At 31.9% G+C, this 24,525-nt stretch overlaps 1 protein-coding gene across 2 annotated transcripts in view; it reads left to right on the top strand.

Moving 5' to 3' along the window:
- The window catches only part of LOC126883017 (uncharacterized), a 94,281-nt gene that overhangs the window by 63,382 nt on the left and 6,374 nt on the right, over nucleotides 1-24,525 (top strand). The window contains exons 6-7 of one of the 2 annotated variants that reach the window (XM_050648186.1): nucleotides 5,603-5,745; nucleotides 10,437-10,656. The exons of the other annotated variant lie outside the window; for it this stretch is intronic. Of the exons in view, the coding sequence (XP_050504143.1) occupies nucleotides 5,603-5,745; nucleotides 10,437-10,656 (363 nt within the window). The remainder of the gene's footprint in view (nucleotides 1-5,602; nucleotides 5,746-10,436; nucleotides 10,657-24,525) is intronic. 2 annotated transcript variants of the gene reach the window in all.

Raw genomic sequence — 24,525 nt, 5'->3', positions numbered from 1 at the left:
AGATTTCTTCTTTCCATTGCTTGGTCCACTTCATCTCTGAAAGATCTTCGAGGTCTGTCTCTCGTCCTTCCGGGTCCCACTCTGTTATTTTATTTATCCAACGATTTTAGTCTGCTCTTCTGACATGTCCGTACCAGGTTAATCTCTTCTGGTCGATGTAGTCTACTATATCTGAGTTCACTCCCATTCTTTTCTTAATCTCTATGTTATTTATTCTATCTCTCCCTGTTACTCTGCAGCTTCTCCTTAGGAATTCCATCTCTGTTGCTCTTATTTTATATTGGATTTTTTATTTATTGTCCCATTTTCACACCTATAAGTGAGGATACTTCTTGTCATGGTATTATATATTCTTCTTTTTGTTTTTATGCTGATGTTCTTATCCCACAGTACCGGGTTCAATTTTCGTATGCAATCTCTTGTTTGTCCTAGTCTGTTTTTTATATCTTCTTCCGTTGCTCCTTTGTTTGGATATTATGAAACCTAAATACACTGCGCGTCACAGAAAACGGGCACCCCAAAAAATGGGTCATTTTTGATGATTTGTATCTCCTAAACCTGTTGTCCGATTTAAGTAATTTTTTTAATAACTTATAGCTTTATTCTTTAAGAATATCGCTGTAATAATATTGTTGCTAAACAGATAAATTCTCATTGTATACCGGGTGTACGAATCAAACTGTGTTTTTTTCTCAAAGTTGGCAACACCAACAAATGAAATTAAAACCCAACTATAGCTTCAGCTTTTCTTAACATTCTGTTTTTTGATTCATTCGCTTATGTTGGATAATACAAAAGTTAGGTACTATGCTATTTTTAGGTGCTATGCAAAAGTCCGCAGATAGTGTGCTACTTTTTTTATTAACAAAATGGCGCCCCCAAATCGTGTTGTTTTCAATTATTGGTCTATAAATTCGAAGATTTTAACTTTACAGCAAAAACATTAAAATAAAAATTCACCCCAATTTAATTCTACATAGAGGCATGTTTTTCCCGATTTGCTCCGACGAAAATTTTCCTCGGAAAATGTGGGTTTTCCCAACAAAATCTCGAATTTTCAAACAAATTTTTTTGGGCAAGAAATTATTTATCTATAATTAAATAACTTGGTGAAATAAAAGCTTTCTTGGTATAGATTATAACTGACGAAGCCGGTGAAAATTAAACAAATATGTTAGCAACAATTCAATTGTTAATTAACAATTTACAGTCGCAATAACAACTAAAGTAATCATGAAACATTGATTAAACTTAGAAAGATTATAAAGATGTGATGCCTATTTAATATTTTGTCGACAAAATATAAATTTTTCATTTTTTTACATAATCTTTAAATGTTTAACAAAAACAGTTATAAACAAATTAACATTTCTCAGAAATTGTTTATTATATTATAATTTTAAAAAATGCTTAAAATGCGTATTTCAAAGGTCTTGAAAACGAATGCTTTAATATTTTTTTCCAACCATTTGCAAAAAAGTTATGAAAGAGCAAAGTAAACATACGATTACTCCGTTTTTTATAGTTTGTTTTAATTGTTTCAAAGCGTAAAAATGAGTTTATGGTACAAACTAATTACTCTCAAAAAATATCAAACATTAGTTTAATGGTTATATATTAATCAAAGATTAAAAATGTTTTTTTTTTGTAATTTTTAGCGCGAAAATAGGCTTGATAAAATTTAAATATTTATAATCTTTAATTAAAATGTAGCCATTAAACTAATAATCGATATTTTTTGTAAGTAATTAGCTTGTACTTTAAACTCACTTTTACGCTTTGAAAGAATTAAAAAAAATTATAAACAACATAGTAATCGTATGTTTACTTTGCTATTTCATAACTTTTTTGAAAATGGCTGCAAAAAAGTTTTAAAGCATTCATTTTCAAGATCTTTTAAATACGCGTTTTACCTATTTTTTAAAATTGGAATATAATAAAAACTTTCTGAGAAACGTTAATTTGTTTATATCTATTTTTTTTAAACATTTAAAGATTATTCAAAAAAATTAAAAATTTATATTTTCTTGACAAAATATTAAATAGACATCTTATATTTATAAGATTTCAAAGTTTGATTAGTGTATCATAATTATTTTGGTTATTATTGCGACCGTAAATTATTAATTAACAATTGAATTTTTGCTAAAATATTCGTTTAATTTTCACCGGCTTCTGGAACTATAATCTAAACCAAGAAAACGTTTATGTCACCGAGTTATTTAACTATTGGTAGATAATTTCTTATCTAAAACTTTATTTGAAATTTAAAGATTTTGTTGGGAAAATTTTCCGAGGAAAATTTTCGTCGGAGCAGATCGGGAAAAACATGTCTATATGCAGAATTTAATTTTGGTGAATTTTTATTAGGGTGTTTTTGGTGTAGAGTTAAAATGTTCGGAGTTATGGAGCAAAAATTAAAAAAAAACACGATTTGGGGGCGCCATTTTGTTAATAAAAAAAGTAGCACACTATCTGCGGACTTTGCATACCTATATTATTAATATATATATATAATCATAAGCTTCGATTCCAGCAATAAAATTGCTGGTAAATAACTTTTCCCAAAAATGGCCTATTCTCCGATAATCAGCCCAGACTATAATAAGTAGTTGAAACGGTCAAAACAAAGAAACGCACACTCATCAAAAATACACTTGAGATTCTCGTATAATCAACATTTACTGAATCGATCCAGAAAGAGTCCACTCCAACTAGTAAAAGTTGATTTAAATTTTTAAAATCAACTTTTACTTCTCGTTTCAGTTGGAGTTGACTCCAACTAGTTGGAGTCAACTCTAACTGAGAATCAACTTGAACTGTAACGTATACATCTCAAAAGCATCTATTCTCTTTTCTGTTTCAAAGTCCATTGTCCAACTTTCACAGCCTTACAAGACAGAAAACACATAACATCTGATCATTCGGATTTTGAGCACCAGACTAAGGTCTGATCTTGTAAAAAATGTTTTCATGTTCATGAGTGTTTTCCTCAACTGTTCGATTCTTGATAGGATTTCTCTTTTTTATGGACGTTGAGCTCTATTATTTGTCCCTTGCATATAAATGTACGTTTATTGGTGTCTTTGAGAATACTAAAATTTTTAAATTTAGTTGAGATAAAGAGTCATAGAAAAAAGTATGAGATGTCAAATATTGGAATTAATTCTGTGACCGTTTCCCAAAAGCTGATATGTCCACTTTTTGTGAATTGGCCTTTTTTGTGCCAGTTGATAGTGTGTGATTATATGCTCCATCTGTCCAAAGTAGATATGTCCAGTGTACTGTGAAATGCAGTTTACCTTCCATTTTTAAATCTGGATATGTCCACATGACCAAATCAACGTTTGCAAAAAGCTGATATGTCCCTTGTCAGTTGTAAGTCATAAAATATTGCGCGTGCCAAAAGCAGATATGTACACTTGAAGTGCATTTATCATATTTTGGCAGACATTTTTTTCTATATTTTTTGAACTTATCTTGTTTCTTTAGGAGAAGTATTTTTTTATTTTGTATAAAGATTTTGTTTTAAAAATGTTTAAACTATATTGTGTTGGCAATATTTTTGTTATTTAGGAAGCTTACATATAAGCTTATAGTATACAGAGTGTTTCGAAATAAGTTTGACAAACTGTAAGGGGTACATAAAATAAGTACATCAAAAATGAATATCCATTTTCAATTTCGTTGCAACACGAAACTACAGCCGCATCATTATTCCAGTTCAATCAGAGAGTGCAGCAAGCACCTCTACCGGTTTCGAAACTTATTAGACTCTCATCAGGAAGCACATATGCTGCTCTCTCTGACCCAACTAGGACAAACCCCGGCGTGCAGTCACAGATTGCAACGAACGAAATGGCAGGGATGCCCTAGCGGCAACTGCTATCAAAAAACTAATTTTCAATCTAATAGCACATAAAACAACATCCAAAAATGTTATTCTACATCCTACCAGACTGAGGACTTTTTTTTTTAAATAAGTACAGTTTGCTCGATAAACATATGTCCGCAAATGCTTCGTTTCCGAAATATGGGGTGTTGAAATGTTTTTTCAAGCTGCCAATTTTTTTAGTACTCTAACACCGGTTGAGCTATGAAAATGAAATTTGGTAAGTTTTAAGCAGTAGTTATTGCGCATTTTTTTACATACAAATAAGAATTTTTTATTCATCATTGGCGCGCATAGGGTAATGGTCTGAATTTTTTTAAATAAAAAAATTGTACGCCACTGAGATATTCAAAATTAAAAATTATTTTTTAATTCCGTGGTTAATTTCTGATAAAAAACCTCTCTTGCGGTATTGTCATATATGATGCACCATTTTTATGCACAAAAATAAACATCTTAGCGCGTATTTTTCATTTCATTAATACATTACCAAGAACTATCTAATACAATAATACTAAACTAAATACTAATAAGATTTTAACTAGGCGCAAAGCTACAACATATACTCAAAATGACCTTCTTCACTGGTGGCAGAAGAATTTTATATTCATCACTGGCGCGCGTATGGGTATTGGTCTGAATTTCTTTTTAAGAAAAAAATACTATGCCACTGATATATGTCAAATTAAAAATCATTTTTGAATTGCTCGTGTAATTTGTGACAAAAAATATACCTTGCCTTTTTCATATGAGGCGCCGTTTTTATACAAAAAAATAATACATCTTAACGCTTAGAAAGTATTCAAGGTAGTTTCCATATGTATAGAAGCTTATTTCAAATACTTGGTAAAATCATCTTCATCGTATGAAAAAAAGACAAGATTATCGTACCTTGAACGAGAAATTCAAACATGATCTTTAATTTAGAATATCGCAGTGGCGTACTATTATTTTAATTAAAAAACTCAGACAGTTACCCGTACGCGCGTCACTGATGAATATAAAATTCTACTGTCACCTCTGAAAGAGGTAATTTTGAACATTTGTTGTAGCTTTGAGCCTAGTTTAAATCTTATTAGTGTTATTTTCTATTATCGTTCTAGTTTACTATTATTTTATTAGCGAGTTCTTGATAATGTATTAAATAAATGAAAAATACGCGTTAAGATATTTATTTTTTTACATAAAAATAGTGCACCATATGAAAATAAGACAAGAGAGGTTTTTTATCATAAATTAAACGAGGAATTCAACGATAATCTTTAATTTGAAATATCCCAGTGGCGTACTATTTTTTTCTTTAATAAAATTTATACCATTACATGTATGCGCGCCAATGGTGAATAGAAAATTGTTAGTTGAATGTAAAAAAATACGCATTAACTACCTCTTAAAACCCACCAAATGTTATTACAATGTTGCCAGTAGTTTATTTAAAAAACGTTTGCCAAAAGCTGATATGTGCACTTAGATCCGTAAATTTTTTGCATTTTGCAAAATTAACAGAAAATTTTTATGAAATTTGTAGCTAGGTTATATGTAAACTCATATGGATAGGTGTAAGAAAATTAAACTTAAAACTAAATATGATATTTCTAAAACTGTGATTTTATCTACGTCGTAGAAGTTTGAATTTGCTCTTCTGAAAAGTAGCAAAAATGGACATATCGGCTTTTGGCAAACGACCACTCAATTTAGTATTTGTTTTAGATCTGACAGGTATTGGGAATATGTAAAAGCAGATGATGAGTTTTACTATTTTTATACATATTATAGAGTAGTTCCATTTAAAGTGAAAGTGCATCCAGATTCAGGAATTGTGGATAAAATTTATACTTATACTAATTTAATAGGTAGGTAAATTTAATAGGTAGGTAACGTTAGATAAATAGATTTTACGTAAAATTATCCTTTCGTTAAAGTGAATGAAATCTCGAGGACCATACGATAATCAATTCTCGTTTCTCGTACTAAAACCATCTCATACTCTCTGGAATGTATGAGCCCAAACTTTAGAAGTTATTTGCTAGACAAATAAAAATACTTTAATAACGATAAGTTTTGAATGTCTTTATGGCCTCAAAAGTATGTGAAAAGTGCCTTAAAACTCACTATTTTACACCTAATTTTTAAACATTTTCTGTACTTCATTCTGTTGTTTTACAACACTTCCCCATCAATTTCCAATAAAAATTGATTTCGCTAAAAAAGTAATAATTAAATTTATTGTTTTCAGAGCTTTGTCCTCTTTTCATTTTTTGGTTTGTTTCCTTTGTATTTTTTTTCTTAAGGTGCCGTGAATTTCTGCGTAAGTGTCCACCGTACACCGTCAGTTAAGATGTTAGATACTCAGGTTTTAATAATTCTGTTTTTAGCAGTATTACGAAGCATTTCATAGCTGTGGATTCCTGTATAATGGCGAATATTACGCAGCCCTGACATATTTTTACGTCACATACCCCTCTTACCCTCTATCTTTCCTTCAAATATCAGTTTCTGAAAAGTGTATCTTTCTCCTCGTAATATGTGCCCCAAGTATAAAGTCTTCTTACTTTTAACATAATTAAAAACTTCCCTATCCTGTAAACCCGCTCTTCTTAGTACTTCCTAATTTCTGCCTCTATCCGTCCATGGTATTCTAAGCATTCGACGCAGGCACCACATTTAAAACACTTCAAGTTTGTTAATGGAACTGGCCTTTAACGTCCATGCTTCCATTACGTACAAGAGCACAGGCCAAACGTAACAGTTTATCATCTTGTATCGGAGGTTGAAATCCAACTTGCGATCTTACCCTGCTCTTTATTTCATTTTCAGGGTCCCAACCCTCGTTCAGCAAACAACCCAAGTATTTAAATTGCCTGACTTTTTCGATTTCTTCTCCAGAGACATATTTTATATTTTTGCGATGGGGTAATTGTTTCTACTTATGATCTTTGTTTTTGTCTTCTTGATATTTATTTTCAAACCCCGAGCTTCATTTGCAAGAGTTAGATCATTTAAAAGGCATTGAAGATATTCGATGTTATCTGCCACTCTCGCTGTGTCATCTATTCAAGATATGTCATTAACTTTAATACCCTTATCAGAGTTTGCAACTGCTTCTGTGAAGGCTTTTTCGACGTATAAATTGAACAACATTGGAAACAGTATACAACCTTGCCTTACTCCTTTTTTAATTGAGAAATCTTCTGTTTCTTTGAAATTTTGCTGTCTGGTTTCAATACAGATTGGTGATAATTCTTATATCCTTGGCAGACAATTCTAACTATTGTAGATATTTTACAATCAGTTCATGTTTTACATTATCGAATGCTTTCTCATAATCGATGAAACAGATAAAAACATCCTTTCTTTGATCTAAACAATTCTGTATTAATGTTTGCATACTAAAGATTGCTTCTCTCGTGCCAAGTCCATTTTTGAAACCAAACTGACTCCAGCCACCGACCTCTTCGCATTTCTTAAATAATCTAGTGTATAGTATTCTCAAGAAAAATTTTAAATGTAGAGCGAAGCGAATCTTTTGGAATCTGGCCCGTATCGCAGTGGCAGCTGGTCAGGGTCGGCAGTGCCGACCCACACATTTATGGACACATTATAGATTTTTTTAAGTATTTAATTTAATCAGAATTGATGATATTCGTTTCTATAAAATAAAACAATATCTGCGAGATAATACAGACTAAATTTTATTCATTGTTTTTAAAAGAATTCGATCGATCCGATACGTTAAGTGATCCCTGTGCGTTGTGCGTAAGAGACTTTTCAAATTAATGATCCTATAGCCATGCACCCGATTGCGATAGGCCCGCTTCGACAAGCCGTCCCCAGATTGACGATTTGCTTGTAATAAGAAGCTATGGAATATTAGCCGATAGGCAACCAATTATATATTCCCTGTATTCATTTGAATGGCAAGTTCGGCAGATACCAATCTGCCTATCGATGATCTGAAAACGGCAGCAAGGCGCGTACCTAGCCAGGTACCTTGCTAGCGCGCCGGGGATGAAACTATGAAATAAGTAGTTTTACGTCGTTTAATTATTGATATTGTAGTTTTTTTAAGTTTCCAGGAATTACCATTTAAGGGACAGGATGAATCGGAGCATTCGTTAAATCAAGTTAATTATAGAGAACAAATAAAATTGTTTAACAAATACGATCTGGAATTTTCCAATTTACTTTCTGTCTCGAAGAGATTTAGCGGCGTACCTAAAACATGTCATTTACATGTCATAAAACATGTCATTCACAATTATCAATTGTTCTTCGATACGCGTTACGTCTAATATTTATGAGAGGTTTTTAGGTTTTTAGACGTGAGTAGAAGCCATAAGACAGAATATATTTTTGGTGTTTTAAAGGACACATTAAAATTTTTTGATATCAAAAATAAATTGGTAAGGCAAACTTATGACGGCGCTGCTTGATGTCCGGTGAATTGTATGGTCTCCAGGCAAAAGTTAAAACTATTACACCCCCGCTTTATTTACTCACTGTCATAAGTCATTTACCTCTTTGACGATTCAAAATTTAAAAGTTACGCCAAAGAATTTTCAAAATATCTATTAGACAAGTTCATTAAAAATTATCCATCATTCATTAATTAAATAAAATAAGAAAATGAAATTTTATATGCTGATTCAAATATTTTCGGAAGGTGGGATGTTACAAGATATGTATAATTTTATATAGGTACTGCAATTCATTAGGTACAACAAAACTGTTCCCGAAATTAATAAATTGTTGTTCTCAAATGTGGGCAAATTCTGCCTCAAATGAACGGGATTTCTCTTGTCTCAAAAGAGTCAAAACGTATTGTCGAAACACCATCAAACTAGAGCTTGTCTCAAATAAAAAAATAAAAATAAACTAAAACCACGAACCGCCACTGCCGTAGCGAAGATGTCGTTAAAGAGCTTCACAATAATGTCTAGGTTTTCTTCAATAAGTAACTTGCTTGTTTCTGCATACATATCATCTGGTTCTGGGGTTTTGTTACTTTTTAAGTTTGATAGCGTGTACAACCTCAGCTTTCAAAATGCTTGAGCGATAAAAATGGTCTCACAATTGTGGTGGCTTTTGTGTTCTGTGATCATTGAACAAATTGGCTGTGTACATTTTCCAAGTATTATATAGCTAGGGTCCGTTATTAGTTAATTTTGGTCATATGTATACCACTGACTTCTTTTTTCTTGAAGATACCAGCAATTTTCTTGTGAATATTGAAGCTGTCGTCGAGTTTATATAGGTTTTCAGCCTCGGTGCAAAGTGTAGTCATCCAGATCTCCTTCGGCGCTATAATTTCTTTACGAATTTGACTGTGTATACAGGGTGTCCAGAAACTCTACCAACAATCAATGACAGGAGATTCCTTAGGTAATTTTAAGACAATTTAACCAAATTCATAGTCCGAAAATGCTTCCTAAGGGAGCTAGAGCTCTTTGAAAATTACGTCTTATAATAAGTTTTTCTTAAATACCTCCAGAACGCTTCTAGTTAGAAAAACAAAAATTGGTACGCATATTTATCTTCCAGAGATAAATCGATTCCATCCATTGCGAATTTATAGTACCGGTTATAGGCGTCTGTTTTGGGTAGGGTAACGGTTATTTTATCGCATAACCTTTTTGTCTTTAAATTTTAAGCATTTTTTACTTTGGATTATTAAATTTTGAGGTATGCTAGTACTAAAAGGTACTCTTGATTTGATTTAAGTCGGTAGGACACACCGTTTTCTAGAAAAATCGATTTGAAAATTTTTCGTCTTTTGAATTTGAAAAAAAATTGAAAAAAAAAACGGTGTATTTTACCAACTTAAAGCGAGAGTAACTTTTACTACTAGAATCCCTCTAATCTAGTGTCAAAAATGCTTAAAAATTAAAGACAAAAAAAGGTATGCGATAAAATAACCGTTGACCTACCCAAAACCGACGCATATGACCGATACTAGAAATTCGCAATTAATGAAATCCATTCATCTCTGGAGTATAATTAAACGTACAAGTTTTCGTTTTTCTAAATAGTTTTTTTTTTTTAAATTTAGAAAACGAAAAATTTTCAAGTCGATTTTTCTAGACAACGGTGTATCCTATTTAAAACAATAGTACCTTTTAGTACAAGAATACCTTACAATTTAATAACCCAGAGTCAAAATGCTTAAAAGTTAAAGACAAAAAAGTTATGCGATAAAGTCATCGTTGCCCTAACCAAAACGGACGCCTATGACCGGTACTAGAAATTTTTCAACGGATGTAATCGATTTACCTCTGGAAGATAACTACGCATACCAATTTTTGTGTTTCTAAATAGAAGCGTTCCGGAGGTATTTAAAAAAAACTAATTACCAGATGCCATCTTCAAATAGCTCTAGCTCCCTTAGGAAGCGTTTTCGGACTAAGTAAATTGGGTTAAATTGTCCTAAAATTAACTGGGGAATCTCCTGTATTCGTTTGTCGGTAGAGTTTCTGGACACCCTGTATAAGAAATTAATACAAATATACATAATATTGATTGACATGAATATTTTTTTGTTTGTCAGATAATCCCGAACCACTTTTCTGCTACAACTCGAAATTTTTGCTGGAAAAATTGAAAAACGAAAACTTGCTACTAGCCCTCGGTGGAAAATTTGATCTCGTCACTTTACTTGATTATATTTCTATTTGCATGGAAGAAATAATAGATTTTTCCACGGAATTTAATAAGTTAAAAGTGGAATATGGCCCAACTCACAAGTTCAGAATGAATTCTGATTCAAGGTGAGTATAATTATTTCATATTGTAGGTCAAGTTTACCAAATAGCCGTAAGTTATTTCCTTATAGTCTGAGCAGATTATCGGAGAATAGGCCATTTTTGGGAAAAGTTATTTACTAGCAATTTTATGAATCGAATCTTATGATTCTATATGTTAATAATATAGGTATGCAAAGTCCTCAGATAGTGTGCTACTTTTTTTTATAAACAAAATAGCGTCCCCAAATCGTGATTTTTAAATTATTGCTCTATAACTCCAAATATTTTAACTTTATACCAAAAACACCCAAATAAAAATTGAACGTAATTAAATTCTACATAGAGACATGTTTTTCCCGATTTACTTTGACGAACATTTTCCTCCGAAAATGCGGGTTTTTCCAACAAAATCTTTAATTTTCAACTAAAATTTTAGATAAGTAATTATTTATCAATAATTAAATAATTTATAGGTATATATTATATTTCCAGAAGCCGACGGAAACTAAATGAACAGTTTAGCAACAATTAAATTGTTAAAAATGAATAACCATTTTCAATTTCGTTTCAAAACGAAAATACCTTCGCACCATATTCTAGTCCAATCAGAGAGTGCAGCAAGCACCTCTACTGGTTTCGAAACTTATTAGTCTCTCATCAGGAGGCACATATGCTGCTCTCTCTGATCCAACCAAAACAAAACCCGGCGTGCAGTCAGGGATTGCAACGAACGAAAAGGCATAGATGCCCTAGCGGCAACTGCTAGCAAAAGACTAAGTTTTCACTCTGATGGCATATAAAACAACATAATGTTACTCTATATCCCACCAGACTGAAAACAAAGGGAACCTTCTCTGGTTACACCTCCGAGGCTTCTACAATTTGCAAGCCATGCGGATGCTGAGACTATTAAATTGTTAATCAACAATTTAAGGCCGTTATAATAACCATAATAAACATAAGAATAAATATGATTTTTGTATAAAAAGGCTTTATACTAGTCGGAGAAATAGAAGCGGATTTTGTGTGTGATAAGTAATATGGAAAAACTATACGGGGATATGTTGAATTAGTTGTGTACATGACTTTCCCCAACGGCCGGAAACCAGAGTGGGGGACGAGGGTAGTTATAAGGGGTCAAAGTCGCGGTTTTTATTATTTTTTTGTGACGCTCATGATCGAGATACAAAGGGGTGAGGCAGGGGTGAATATAAAAAAATATAAGGGGTTTTTTGCGACGTTCGTGATTGAGATAGTGCACCAAAATTTGGGAATATATAGACCATGACATAACTATGTAAAATCCCCGTAAAATCCCCAGAGCCGGAAACCAGAGTGGGGGACGAGGGTAGTTATAAGGGGTCAAAGTCGCGGTTTTTATTATTATTTTTGTGAAGCTCAAGATCGGGATAGTGCACCAAAATTTGGGAATAAGTATGACATGACGTAACTAAGCAAAATCTTCAGAGGTGGAACGGTGCGTGGCCGACAAAGGGGTATGGGTGAATATAAAAAATGTAAGGGGATTTTTGCGACGTACGTGATTGAGTGCACCAAAATTTGGGAATAAGTAGACCATGACATAACTAAGTAAAATCCCCAGAGCCAGAAACCAGAGTGGGGATGAGGGTAGTTATAAGGGGTCAAAGTCGCGGTTTTTATTATTTTTTTTGTGACGCTCATGATCGAGATAGTGCACCAACATTTGGGAATAAGTAGGTCATGAAGTAACTAAGTAAAATCTCCAGGGGTGGAACGCTGCGTGGCCGCCAAAGGGGTAGGGCAGGGGTTAATATAAAAAATATAAGGGTTTCTTGCGAAGTTCGTGATTGAGATAGTGCACCAAAATTTGAGAATAAGTAGACCATGACATAACTATGTAAAATCCCCAGAGCCGGAAATCAGAGTGGGGGATGAGGGTAGTTATAAGGGGTCAAAGTCGCGGTTTTTATTATTTTTTTGTGACGCTCATGATCGAGATAGTGCACCAAAATTTGGGAATAAGTAGGTCATGAAGTAACTAAGTAAAATCTCCAGGGGTGGAACGCTGCGTGGCCGCCAAAGGGGTGGGTTAGGGGTGAATAGAAAAAATATAAGGGTTTTTTTGCGACGTTCGTGATCGAGATAGTGAACCAAAATTTGGGAGTAAGTAGATCATGACGTAACTAAGCAAAATCTCCAGAAGCGGAAACCAGAGTTGGGGATGAGGGTAGTTTTAAGGAGCCAAAGTCGCAGTTTGTATTAGTGTTTTTGTGACGCTGCACAACATTTGTCCCCCACGCAACGTTCTGCCCCTGGAGATTTTACTTAGTAATGTCATGATCTACTTATTCCCAAATTTTGGTGCACTATCTCAATCACGAACGGCAAAAAAACCCCGTATATTTTATACTTACCCCTGCCTACCACCCCTTTGTACCCCAAGCAGCATTCCGCCCCTGGGTATTTTACTTAGTTACGTCATGACCTACTTACTCCAAAATTTTGGTGCACTATCTCCATCATGAGCGAAAAAAATAATAACCGCGACTTTTACCCCTTATAACTACTCTCGTCCCCACTCTGGTTCCGCCTCTGGGAATTTTACTTAGTTATTGTCTACTTATTCCCAAATTTTGGTGCACTATCTCAATCACGAACGTCGCAAAAAAAACCCTTATATTTTTTATATTCACCCCTGCCCCACCCCTTTGTCAGACACGCAGCGTTCCACCCCTGGAGATTTTACTTAGTTACGTCATGACCTACTTATTCCCAAATTTTGCTGCACAATCTCGATCATGAGCGTCACAAAAAAAATAATAAAAACCGCGACTTTCCTTATAACTACCCTTGTCCCCCACTCTGGTTTCCGGCCGTTGGGGAAAGTCATGTACACAACTAATTCAACATATCCCCGTATAGTTTTTCCATATTACTTATCACGCACAAAATCCGCTCCCAGCTCTTAGACTATAAATATCTAATGCACTTTACATAATTGAAATTGGACCGTTTAGACGGCCTCAGGAATATTTTAAAAATATAAACAATTTTTTTGCTTATAAACAAATAGAATATCTCGGCAACTGTTAAATTAAATTATGAAAACAGTATTGGAAAAACGCGACAGGACGCTTCTTTTGAAAGAAAAAATGTGTAATTGCGATAAGTGGTTCCCGAGACACAACCGGTCAAAGTTGACCGGCATGTACGGCGAAGATATAAATAATAGGATGATAATTTTTGAACCATTGCCTTTTTATTTCGGCTCTGTTTCTCCACACAAATTTTCATATCTTTAAAAGACTCATAACATACATTATAATAAAAACTATCGGTATTACGAGTGAAAAATACCAAAAAAAAAAACAAAAATTCCAATCAAAAATTAGGTTGGAGAAATTGGAATCTCAAAGTTCAAAATCGTTTTACGTTAAAAACATGCATTATCTCGGCTTCCCATGGAGCAATTTTCTTCATTTTTTTTGTTCCCAAGTAACTCGAGTAGAGCCATCTAACTAACGCATTATTAAATGTCAAAGTTGCTTTTGTTTCGTTATAATAAATTAATTTATTCATAAGAAAATAAAACTACTTATTTTTTCCAGTTGTAGACTTTTTTTATGACAAACTTACCACAAGTGTACCTTTTAACGTTTAAAATACAATGTTGTTCTGAAGCTATTTCCTTATTTTCCTATTTAAAATACAAATATTCTCCTTTGAAAGCTGTATAATTATTTAAACAATCTTTGTTTAAACAAATTATAAATCTTTGTTATAAAAGAAATTAAGAAAATTGCTTCATATGAAGCCGAGAAAATGCATTTTTTTAGTATACCGATTTTGAACTTTGAGATTCCATTTCCTCGATCCTAATTTTTGATTGGAATTTTGGTATTTTTCACTCGTAATACATATATTTTATTATTATAATATATGATATGAGTCTATGAAAATATGAAAATTTGTGTGGAGAAAGAGGACCGAAATAAAAAGGTGATGATTCGAAAGTTACCATCCTATTGTTTATATCTTCGCCGTACATGCTGGTCATCTTTGACCGGTTGTATCTCAGGAACCACTGATCGCAATTAAATGTTTTTTCTTTTAAAAGAAGCGTCTTGTCGCGTTCTTTCCAATACCGTTTTCATGATTTAATTTACTAGTTGCCGAGATATTCTATTTGTATACAGTGTGACCCATTTAGATTGGAAACACCTCTATAAAATTTGAAGTTGTTAACCGATTTTAACCAAATTTTTTTTAATGTCATGTAATAAAGGTCTATTGCGGGACAAAATATGAAATGTTTAGTTAAATTTTCAGGGCATTCTACGATACTTTTTCTTCGTCGAAAATGGAGAATTTGTATTAGCGATTTTTTTATTAAAAAAAATCTATCCCACTGGATTTAGAGTGGCTTCAAATAGCTATGACAAAAATTTCATTAAAATATATTTATTAATAATGAAGTTATGACAACTTAAAATTTTAAAACTCACTAAGCTACGAGTCAAAAAAGAACATCCTGTATCAACAGATAACCATAAAACTATTAATTTTTCAAATAATTTTAATATTAATAATTAACAGGATACTTTTTCTTCGTCGAAAATAGAGAATTTGTATTAGCGATTTTTTTATTAAAAAAATTTCTACGCCACTGGATTTAGAGTGGCTTCAAATAGCTATGACAAAAATTTCATTTTAAATTTATTTTAAACATTTTTTTGTCTAGTAGTGGTTTATTATTAAAATTATTTGAAAAATAATTAGTTTTATGGTTATCTGTTGATACAGGTTCTGTTCACAGGAGTGTGATACAGGTGTGTTCTTTTTTGACTCATAGCTTAGTGAGTTTTAAAATTTTAAGTTGTCATAACTTCGTTATTAATAAATATATTTTAATGAAATTTTTGTCATAGCTATTTGAAGCCACTCTAAATCCAGTGGCGTAGAAATTTTTTTAATAAAAAAATCGCTAATACAAATTTCCCATTTTCGACGAAGAAAAAGTATCGTAGAATGCCCTGAAAATTTAACTAAATATTTCATATTTTGTCCCGCAATAGACCTTTTATTACATGACATTAAAAAAAATTTGGTTAAAATCGGTTAACAACTTCAAATTTTATAGAGGTGTTTCCAATCTAAATGGGTCACACTGTATAATCAAAAAAATTGTTTATAATTTTAAAATATTCCTGAGGCCGCCTAAATAGCCCAATTTCTATTCTCTAAAGTACATTAGATAGGTATAGTGCTTTTTTTTACAAAAATCATATTTATTCTTATGTATCATAATTAGTATGGTTATTATAGCGACCGTAAATTGTTAATTAACAATTTAATTTTTGCTAAACTGTTCATTCACTTTCCGTCGGCTTCTGGAAATATAATTTATACCAAAAGTTCTTTTATGTCACCAAATTATTTAATTATTAATAAAAAACTACTTCCCTAAAATTTTAGTTAAAAATTAAAGATATTGTTGTAAAACCCCGCATTTTCCGAGGAAAATTTTCGTCTAAGTAAATCGGGAAAAACATTTCTCTATGTAGAGAAAATACAAATGTTTGGCTGTTTTTGGTGTAAAGTTAAAATCTTTGGAGTTATAGAGCAATAATTGAAAATAACACGATTTGGTGTCGCCATTTTGTTTATAAAAAATGTAGCACACTATCTGCGGACTTTCCATAACCTATTATTAATATATAGAATCTTAAGATTCGATTCCAGCAATAAAATTGCTAGTAAATAACTTCTCCTTGTATTTTGCTAATTAGCCCAGAGTATTAGTATACATCGTGTTATGGGGATGCTATTTTCTTTATGGATACACCTCAAAACAGTTATATGTTAGACACAATATTGATTACCTAATAAAATATTTACTTTCTCGTTGTTCTGAAATACACTGCGCGTCAGAGAAACGAGCACCCCACAAAATGGGTCATTTTCTAATGTCTCGAATTTCCTAAACCTGTTGTCCGATTTAAGTGATTTTTTAATATATTATAGCCTTATTCTTATCGCTGTAATAATATTTAGTCTTATCGCTGTAATAATATTGTTGCTAAACAGGTAAATTGTCATTGTATACCGGGTGTACCAATCAAACTGTGTTTGTTTCTCAAAGTTCACCACACCCTGTAGAATATTCTAGCATTTATACAATAGGTACTAAAATTAAAATCCAACGGTAGCCTCAGGTTTTTTTAACATTCTGTTTTTTTAATCATTCGGTTACGTTGGATAATAAAAAAGTTAGGTATTTTAACAACTATCCATGTTCCTTAGTACAGGGTGTTTCTAAATATGTGCGACAAATCTTAAGGAGTAATTCTACATGAAAAAATAATAACCGTTTGTTTTATAAAAATATGTCCGCAAATGCTTCGTTTCCGAGATAGGGGATGTTAAATTGTTTCTTACAAACTGACGATTTATTTATTGTTCTAAAACCAGTTGATATATACAAATTAAATTTGGTAGATTTTAAGATTAATACGAGTATTGCGTATTTTTTGATATACAATAAGAATTTTATATTCACCAATGGTGTGCATACTGGTAGTACATACATATGTAGATATTTTACAATAAATCAAAATATTAATTTAAGTTTATATGTGTATATATCCATGCCCCACATATGCGCTCATATCGTTCGGCAAGATGAAGGCGCGAGACGGGAACGGGAGACGAGAGTCGAATATTACCATCAGCAGCAGTAAGACGTGTTTGTGCCTAGTAACAAAAGCTACCCTTGTTTTGTAAGTGTTATCAATAAACATATTCACAAATTCACTATAAACGTATTACTTAAGACGAAGACGTGTAGATCTAATAGAAGACGACGACGAATAAAGAAATATCCAAAGACCTACACATACATATCCGTATGCACGCCAATGGTGAATATAAAATTCTTAATAATTGTATGTCAAAAAATGTGCAATAACTTCCTCTTAAAACCTACCAAATTTAAATTGCATACCTCAACCGGTTTTAGAGCAATAAATGAATCGTCAGTTTATAGGAAAAAAATCAACATCCTGTATCTCGAAAACGAAGGATTTGCTCACATATGTTTATAAAGCAAACGGTCATTTTTTTATGCAGAATTACCCCTTAAAGTTTGTCGCACATATCTAGAAACACCCTGTACTGATGAACATGGCTAGTTGTTGAGTTACCTAACTTTTTTATTATCCAACATAAGTGAATGAATAAAAAAAAGAATGTGTGTGTGTACTTTTTACGCACGTAAGAAGTTATACTTCTATTATATGATTTCAACGAAATCAATATACTTTAAACATTTTATTTATATTTTATTTAAATATTAAACTAATTTTAATACTCACTACTTTATAAAAAATTTTATTATGTATGTATATACACCGTTCATAGGCGTCAACGCCCTTCGGTAGGGATCTATGGGGAAGTATCACCGAGCCGCAAGCCCTTATATCCCTTACCGTACTGCTCCCTCATAGGTCGATCAGATGCCCGCATATTCAGGTCTAAGCGCCAGATTCATATTTAGAATTTTATACTGACGCGTTAGCCTTTTTGTTTTCCGATGGCCTGGGCTGGGCTTGAACTCTCGTACCTCACGGCGAAGTGAAGTGCGGGTCAGCCGCTAGTCGCACTGAGCTATTCGATCGACAATCCGAAATTTTTATTATAACAATACCAAAAATTAAAAAAATAATAGAATAAAACACACGCAAACACATTGAAAAATTAAACAAAGAAATGATTTCTGAACAATAATTGTTGACAAAAATTTTAACTAAATACGTATTTTCTGAAAAAAAAAAATATAGTAATATACTTACAATCATAAAATGTATAAAAAAAAATTAAAAAAATAAAAATTTGCATTGGGAATTGAATCTGCGTCTATAAGGTTGTTAGATTTTGAACTCACCGCACGTAGAACTTAGCTAGCGAGACATTTGAATAATGTGGGAAGATATTTATAGCAACTAAACGTTTTAAACTTTTTTGACAGTTGCTTATTCTCTTAGTTTAATTAAATAAGTTTGATTCTTGCGGAATTAAAATATTAAAATACAACAAAATATAGCCTAAAAAAAGCAATTTATTAGATATGAAGATTGGTAGAAATTGTATTGGTAATCAAATTATGTAAATCAAAGCATTGCCTACTAGCTAGGTACCTACATTTTCCAAATAGGTATGTAGGTCCTAATCTTTTATTACAATACTAATACTGAAACATTTAAAATTGCGTACCTGTTGCTTTTAAAAACTATTTAAAAAGTCACTACAATTATAAACTTGCTTTTTATGTCTGTCCTCACAACAATAAAAACTAATGTACTACATACAATTTGTTTACCCATAACCATTGACGTATTAATAAAATAACCGATATATTGAACAATTGTTGACAGATCATTGTAATTACCCAATCAGAGGACGTATAACGTTTAAGCTGCGCCGGGGACCAAGATTTTGATGATTTCGCGCACATATAAATTTACTCCCAACGCGCCTAAAGAAGTATAACTTCAAAAACAGAATGTTAAGAAAACCTGAGGCTAAAGTTGGGTTTTAATTTCAGTATTTTATACATCTAGAATATTTCACAGTGTGTTTGAACTTTGAAAAAACATTTTGATTGGTACACCCGGTATACAAGGACAATTTTAATTGTTTAGCAACAATATTATTATTACAACGATATTACTAAAGAATAAGGCTATAACATATTAAAAAAATCACTTAAATCGGACAACAGGTTTAGGGAATATGAGACATCAAAAATGGCCCATTTTGTGGGGTGCCCGTTTTCTCTGACGCGCAATTTATTTACTTTTGTTTTTTAGTTATCTGTGCACCAAACTCAAACAAAAAATTTAGTTGAGATAATTATTTTGAACAAAAATATTTAGACTTTTGTGTAGAATAAACCGTTCTCTCAGAAACAACGCTTGAAGCGACTCGAAATCATTTTTTTAAATAAAATTTGTATCAACTCGATGGTAAAATTCGATATCTTTTGATCAGAGTCCTATCGACGAAAATCAAATGTGTATTAAAGGTGAAGAGTACAACTTTCGTATGCAATTTTTGCATTTTGTCGCAAATGAATAAATATACAGTATGTCCCTGTAAGTTGTATCCAAATGGAAAACTTTTTTATTATTAACTTTACGAAAAAAAGTTATTCTTCATAAAAAGCTCTGCATGGTCAAAAACCTAAGATTTAACCATCAAATATCAAATTTTTTAAATATTATACGCGGTATGTCAAAAAGTTTGAATTTCACTCAAGAGTAAAGTAGCTTTATTTTTCACAATATTGAAAATCCCTATTATGAAAAGATGAACTATATTCTAATATGTAATTACATCCTTCTAATTGAAATTTTTTTTTTTTGAAAAATTATGGATTAACATTATTTTCAGTTATTTCAATTCAGATAACTCTTTTATAATTAATTTTACGAAAAAAGTGATTCTTAATAAAAAGTTCTGCATGATCTAAAACATAAAATACAACCATCTTATATCAAATTTTATCAATTTTATACGAGGTATGTCAAAATATGAATTTCGTTCAAGAGTAAAATACGTTTATTTTTCACAATATCGAAAATTGTTATTATGAAAAGTTATTTAGAATTAAAAACTATGTTTCAGTATGTAATTATATCCTTCTAATTGAAAGATTCTGAACTAGAAAAATACTTTACTTTTGATCTAAATTTATATTTTTTGACATACCTCGTATAAAATTGATAAAATTTGATATAAGATGGTTGTTAGACCATCCAGAACTTTTTATTAAGAATCACTTTTTTCGTAAAATTAATAATAAAAGAGTTATCGAAATTGAAATAACTGAAAAAATATTAGTTACCCATAATTTTTCAAAAAAAAAAATTGCAAGATGTAATTGCATATTAGAATATAGTTTTTAATTCCAAACAACTTTTCATGATAGCAATTCTCAATATTGTGAAAAATAAAGCTGGTGAAATTCAAACTTTTTGACATACCTCGTATAATATTCAAAACATTTGATATTTGATGGTTAAATCTTAGGTTTTGGACCATGCAGAGCTTTTTATGAAGAATAACTTTTTTTCGTAAAGTTAATAATAAAAAAAGTTTTCTATATGGATACAACTTACAGGGACATACTGTATAAAAGTTACACGATTTTTGTCATTTTTTTACTTCCAATGTGCTGCTCTGCCGTATTGTATACAGGGTGTTTGGTAAAGAATGGGTCATAGCTTAACCTTAGGTTCCTGAGGTTAAAATAGGTTGATTTAAGCTAACTTACCTTAGTACAAAAGTTGATAATAACCGAAATACAGGGTGTCAATGTTAAACTTTTATTTTATTTATTTTTGAATATTTCCTGATAGGCATGGGACAACAACACGAAATTTGGTAAGTGGTGCTGGTATTGTACAATCTACTAAATTATGTTAAACAAACGTTTCTGGCTACTACCAGAGGCGTACGATGCGGGAACGTGAATGGTTGACCCTTCCCAAATTCTACGCCACTGGCGGAATTGGTATTTTAGAGCAATTTTTTGATTCTCCAATACTTTCTATGTAAAAAACATACTCTTCATTCGTAACGATTAAGCTATTAGTTTTCGAGATATTTGAAGCTAAAAACGATGGGGCATAATACAGTAATCAAAATAAGTGTGCCTTTTCATTTTTAACTTCAAATATCTCGAAAACTAATGACTTTATCGTTACTATCGTTACGAATGAAGAGTATATTATTTGCATAGAAAGTATTGGAGAATCTAAAAATTATGCTAAAATAGCAGTTTCAGCAGTGGCGAAGAATTTGGGAAAGGTCAACCATTCACTTTCCCCTGTCGTACGCCTCTGGTAGCAGCCAGAAACGATTATTTAACATAATTGAGTAGGGTGTATCATGCCTACACTTTCTGCCAAGTATCACACGGATATGTCAAATTATTTTAAAGTATTTTTTTTTAATAATGTATTCTTTACTTAAAACTTTAAGAAAGTTGTGTGCCCGGTACTATAAAACTATTTGAGATATCCTTATGGTACTTGGCAGAAAGTGTAGGTACTGTACACCCTACTAAATTATGTTAAATACTCGTTTGTGGTTAATACCAGAGGCGTACGACAGGGGAAAGTGAATGGTTAACCCTTCCCAAATTCTACGCCACTGATGAAACTGCTATTTTAACATAATTTTTAGATTTTCCAATACTTTCTATGCAAATAATATACTCTTCATTCGTAACGATAAAGTCATTAGTTTTCGAGATATTTGAAGTTAAAAATGAAAAGGCACACCTATTTTGATTAATGTATTATGCTCCTTCGTTTTAGCTTCAAATATCTCGAAAACTAATGGCTTTATCGTTACGAATGAAGAGTATGTTATTTACATAGAAAGTATTGGAGAATCAAAAAATTGCACTAAAGTAGAAATTCCGTGAGTGGCGTAGAATTTGGGAAGGGTCAACCATTCACGTTCCACCGTCGTACGCCTCTGGTAGTAGCCAGAAACGTTTGTTTAACATAATTTAGTAGGGTGTACAGTACTAGCACCACTTACCAAATTTCGTGTTGTTGTCCTATGCCTGTCAGGAAATATTCAAAAATAAATTAAATAAAATTTTAACTTTGACACCCTGTATTTCGGTTATAATCAACTTTTGTACTAAGGTAAGTTAGCTTAAATCGACCTATTTTAACCTCAGGAATCTAAGGCTAAGCTATGGCCCATTCTTTACCAAACACCCTGTATTGTCTCTTTTGATCATTTTAATTGTCTGTAGTTAGGTTTTCTTCGAAGTATTCTTTACATCTCATAATAATCCATCCTATTATTCCATCCTATAATTTTTTGCTTCTCTGTTAGTAGTTCTCCGTCCTTATCTTTGCATATGAGAACTATTTACTAATAATTAACACTATAAATTTTTAAATTTACGTTTATAGTCCAATAAACTGGCTATTTCCAGTTCAATTTTCGAGTTTTTCGCAATGCCAATTTTTATGAACTATAATTCCTTATCGAAATTAAATCTTTATTACAAATTAATATTAATTCGTCATATAATCGTTAATAAAATAATCATTATGAAAGGCGTTTTCCATAAATTCATGTTATCAGTTAATTAATTTGATAAAAATGGCACATTTGTGTGATAATATGGAATTAGAAGAAAGAGTTAAGATTTATAAAGGTTTATTTATTTATTAATGGCTTTGACATAGCCAATTAGCCAGACTATTTGTTTTTTTTTGTATTGTATTACAATAACAATTTTAAGTTAATATCTAAGCCTACTTATTATCTAAATTTACAGGGTGTTATAATATATTAATGAATACATTTTTCAATTTTGTGTGATATTTTTACAGTTTTTAATTTTATTATCTAAGCCTATTTAAAATTTAAATTTACAGGACGTTACATATTCGTAAAGACATTTTAACGTCTGCTTATTTTTTGGAAAAAGAATTTCGTTTAAATTGACAGAATTTCGTTTAAATTTCGTTTAAAAAGGTTATAGGATGTCTAAATGCGATACTGATCACTGGTCAAGATTGATGTTCACTTATTCTAACGTTTAATGGTCTTGTTGTTTCACTTAAATAAAAAGGTTCGCATTCACAATTTATTTTATAAATACAATTTTTCGTTCTTTCTTGTTCATTGTTAGGTTTAGTTTTAGACAAAATAGATCTCAATGTGCTTTTTTGAATGTTGTTAAACTGTTAAATTTAATTCCTCTCCCGTTATAAGTTGTTCTGTTCCATTCAGTCTATTCTTGAAAATTTCTTATTTATAAACGATAAAGGATAATCATTCTTTAATAAAACGGATGTTAACAAAATTTGTTTATTTAATTTAAAATTTAATGTTTTTCTTCTAAGAACGAATTTTCGTTAGAACAAGTACTTTTGACTCCTATCATTTTCTTCTTCTTCTTTTTCAGATGTAAATCCACTAATGGATGTTAGCGATAACATTTCCATTGACTCTGTGTTTCTTGCAATGTGTATCAGAGATTGTATGTCGTTATTCCCTGTCCATTGCCTTATGTTTCGGAGCCAGGACATTTTCTTGCGTCTAATTTCTCTCTTGAATTCAATTTTACTCTCGATTATAAGTTGAAGGAACTGGTATTTTTTGTTTCGCATGATGTGACCCAGGTACGCCTGTTTCCTTTTCTTGATGGTTTCGAAAAGTTGGCGTGCTTGGTTTATTCTTTTAAAAGGACATCTACATTTGTGACTTTATTTAGGGTACGGCGATAAAGACACATTTCTAAGGCTTCTAATCTGTTTATTTCCCTCGTTTTGAGTGTCCAGCCCTCTACGCCACACAACAGCACCGACCATACGTAGCACTTAGTAAACCTTAGTCTCAGTTGAAGATCGAACTGTGAACAGGTCAGTACCTTCCTGAATTGTACGAAAGCTTATTGAGCTTGCTTAATGCGACAGTTTACTTCCCTGTCCTATGCCCAGTCTTAAAAAAATCCACATTCTCAGGAATTTAAATTTGCTCACTCTTTCAATGGACTTGGTATACAGTGTTATGGTGGCGTTTTCATGTGCATACAAGCTTCTGGAGATGCTTTGGTCTTTTTGGTATTAATCTCTAATCCCATTCGCTTACTGTATTCTCCGATAATAGTGACAATGTTGAAGATCGACCATGTTGTCACAAATTAAGACACCATCATCAGCATATCTTATGTTGTTGATCAATACTCCATTTATCTTGATTTCAATCACTGCATCTTCAAAAGACTCTTGAAATATGGCTTCCCAATAAATGTTAAATAAAAGAGGGGACAGCACACATCCCTCTCGAACACCGCTTCCTATATGTATGGGTTTG

Source organism: Diabrotica virgifera, chromosome 4 (assembly GCF_917563875.1).
Source record: "Diabrotica virgifera virgifera chromosome 4, PGI_DIABVI_V3a".
NCBI classification, from domain to species: domain Eukaryota; kingdom Metazoa; phylum Arthropoda; class Insecta; order Coleoptera; family Chrysomelidae; genus Diabrotica; species Diabrotica virgifera.
This window is presented reverse-complemented; position numbering and strand designations above follow the sequence as displayed.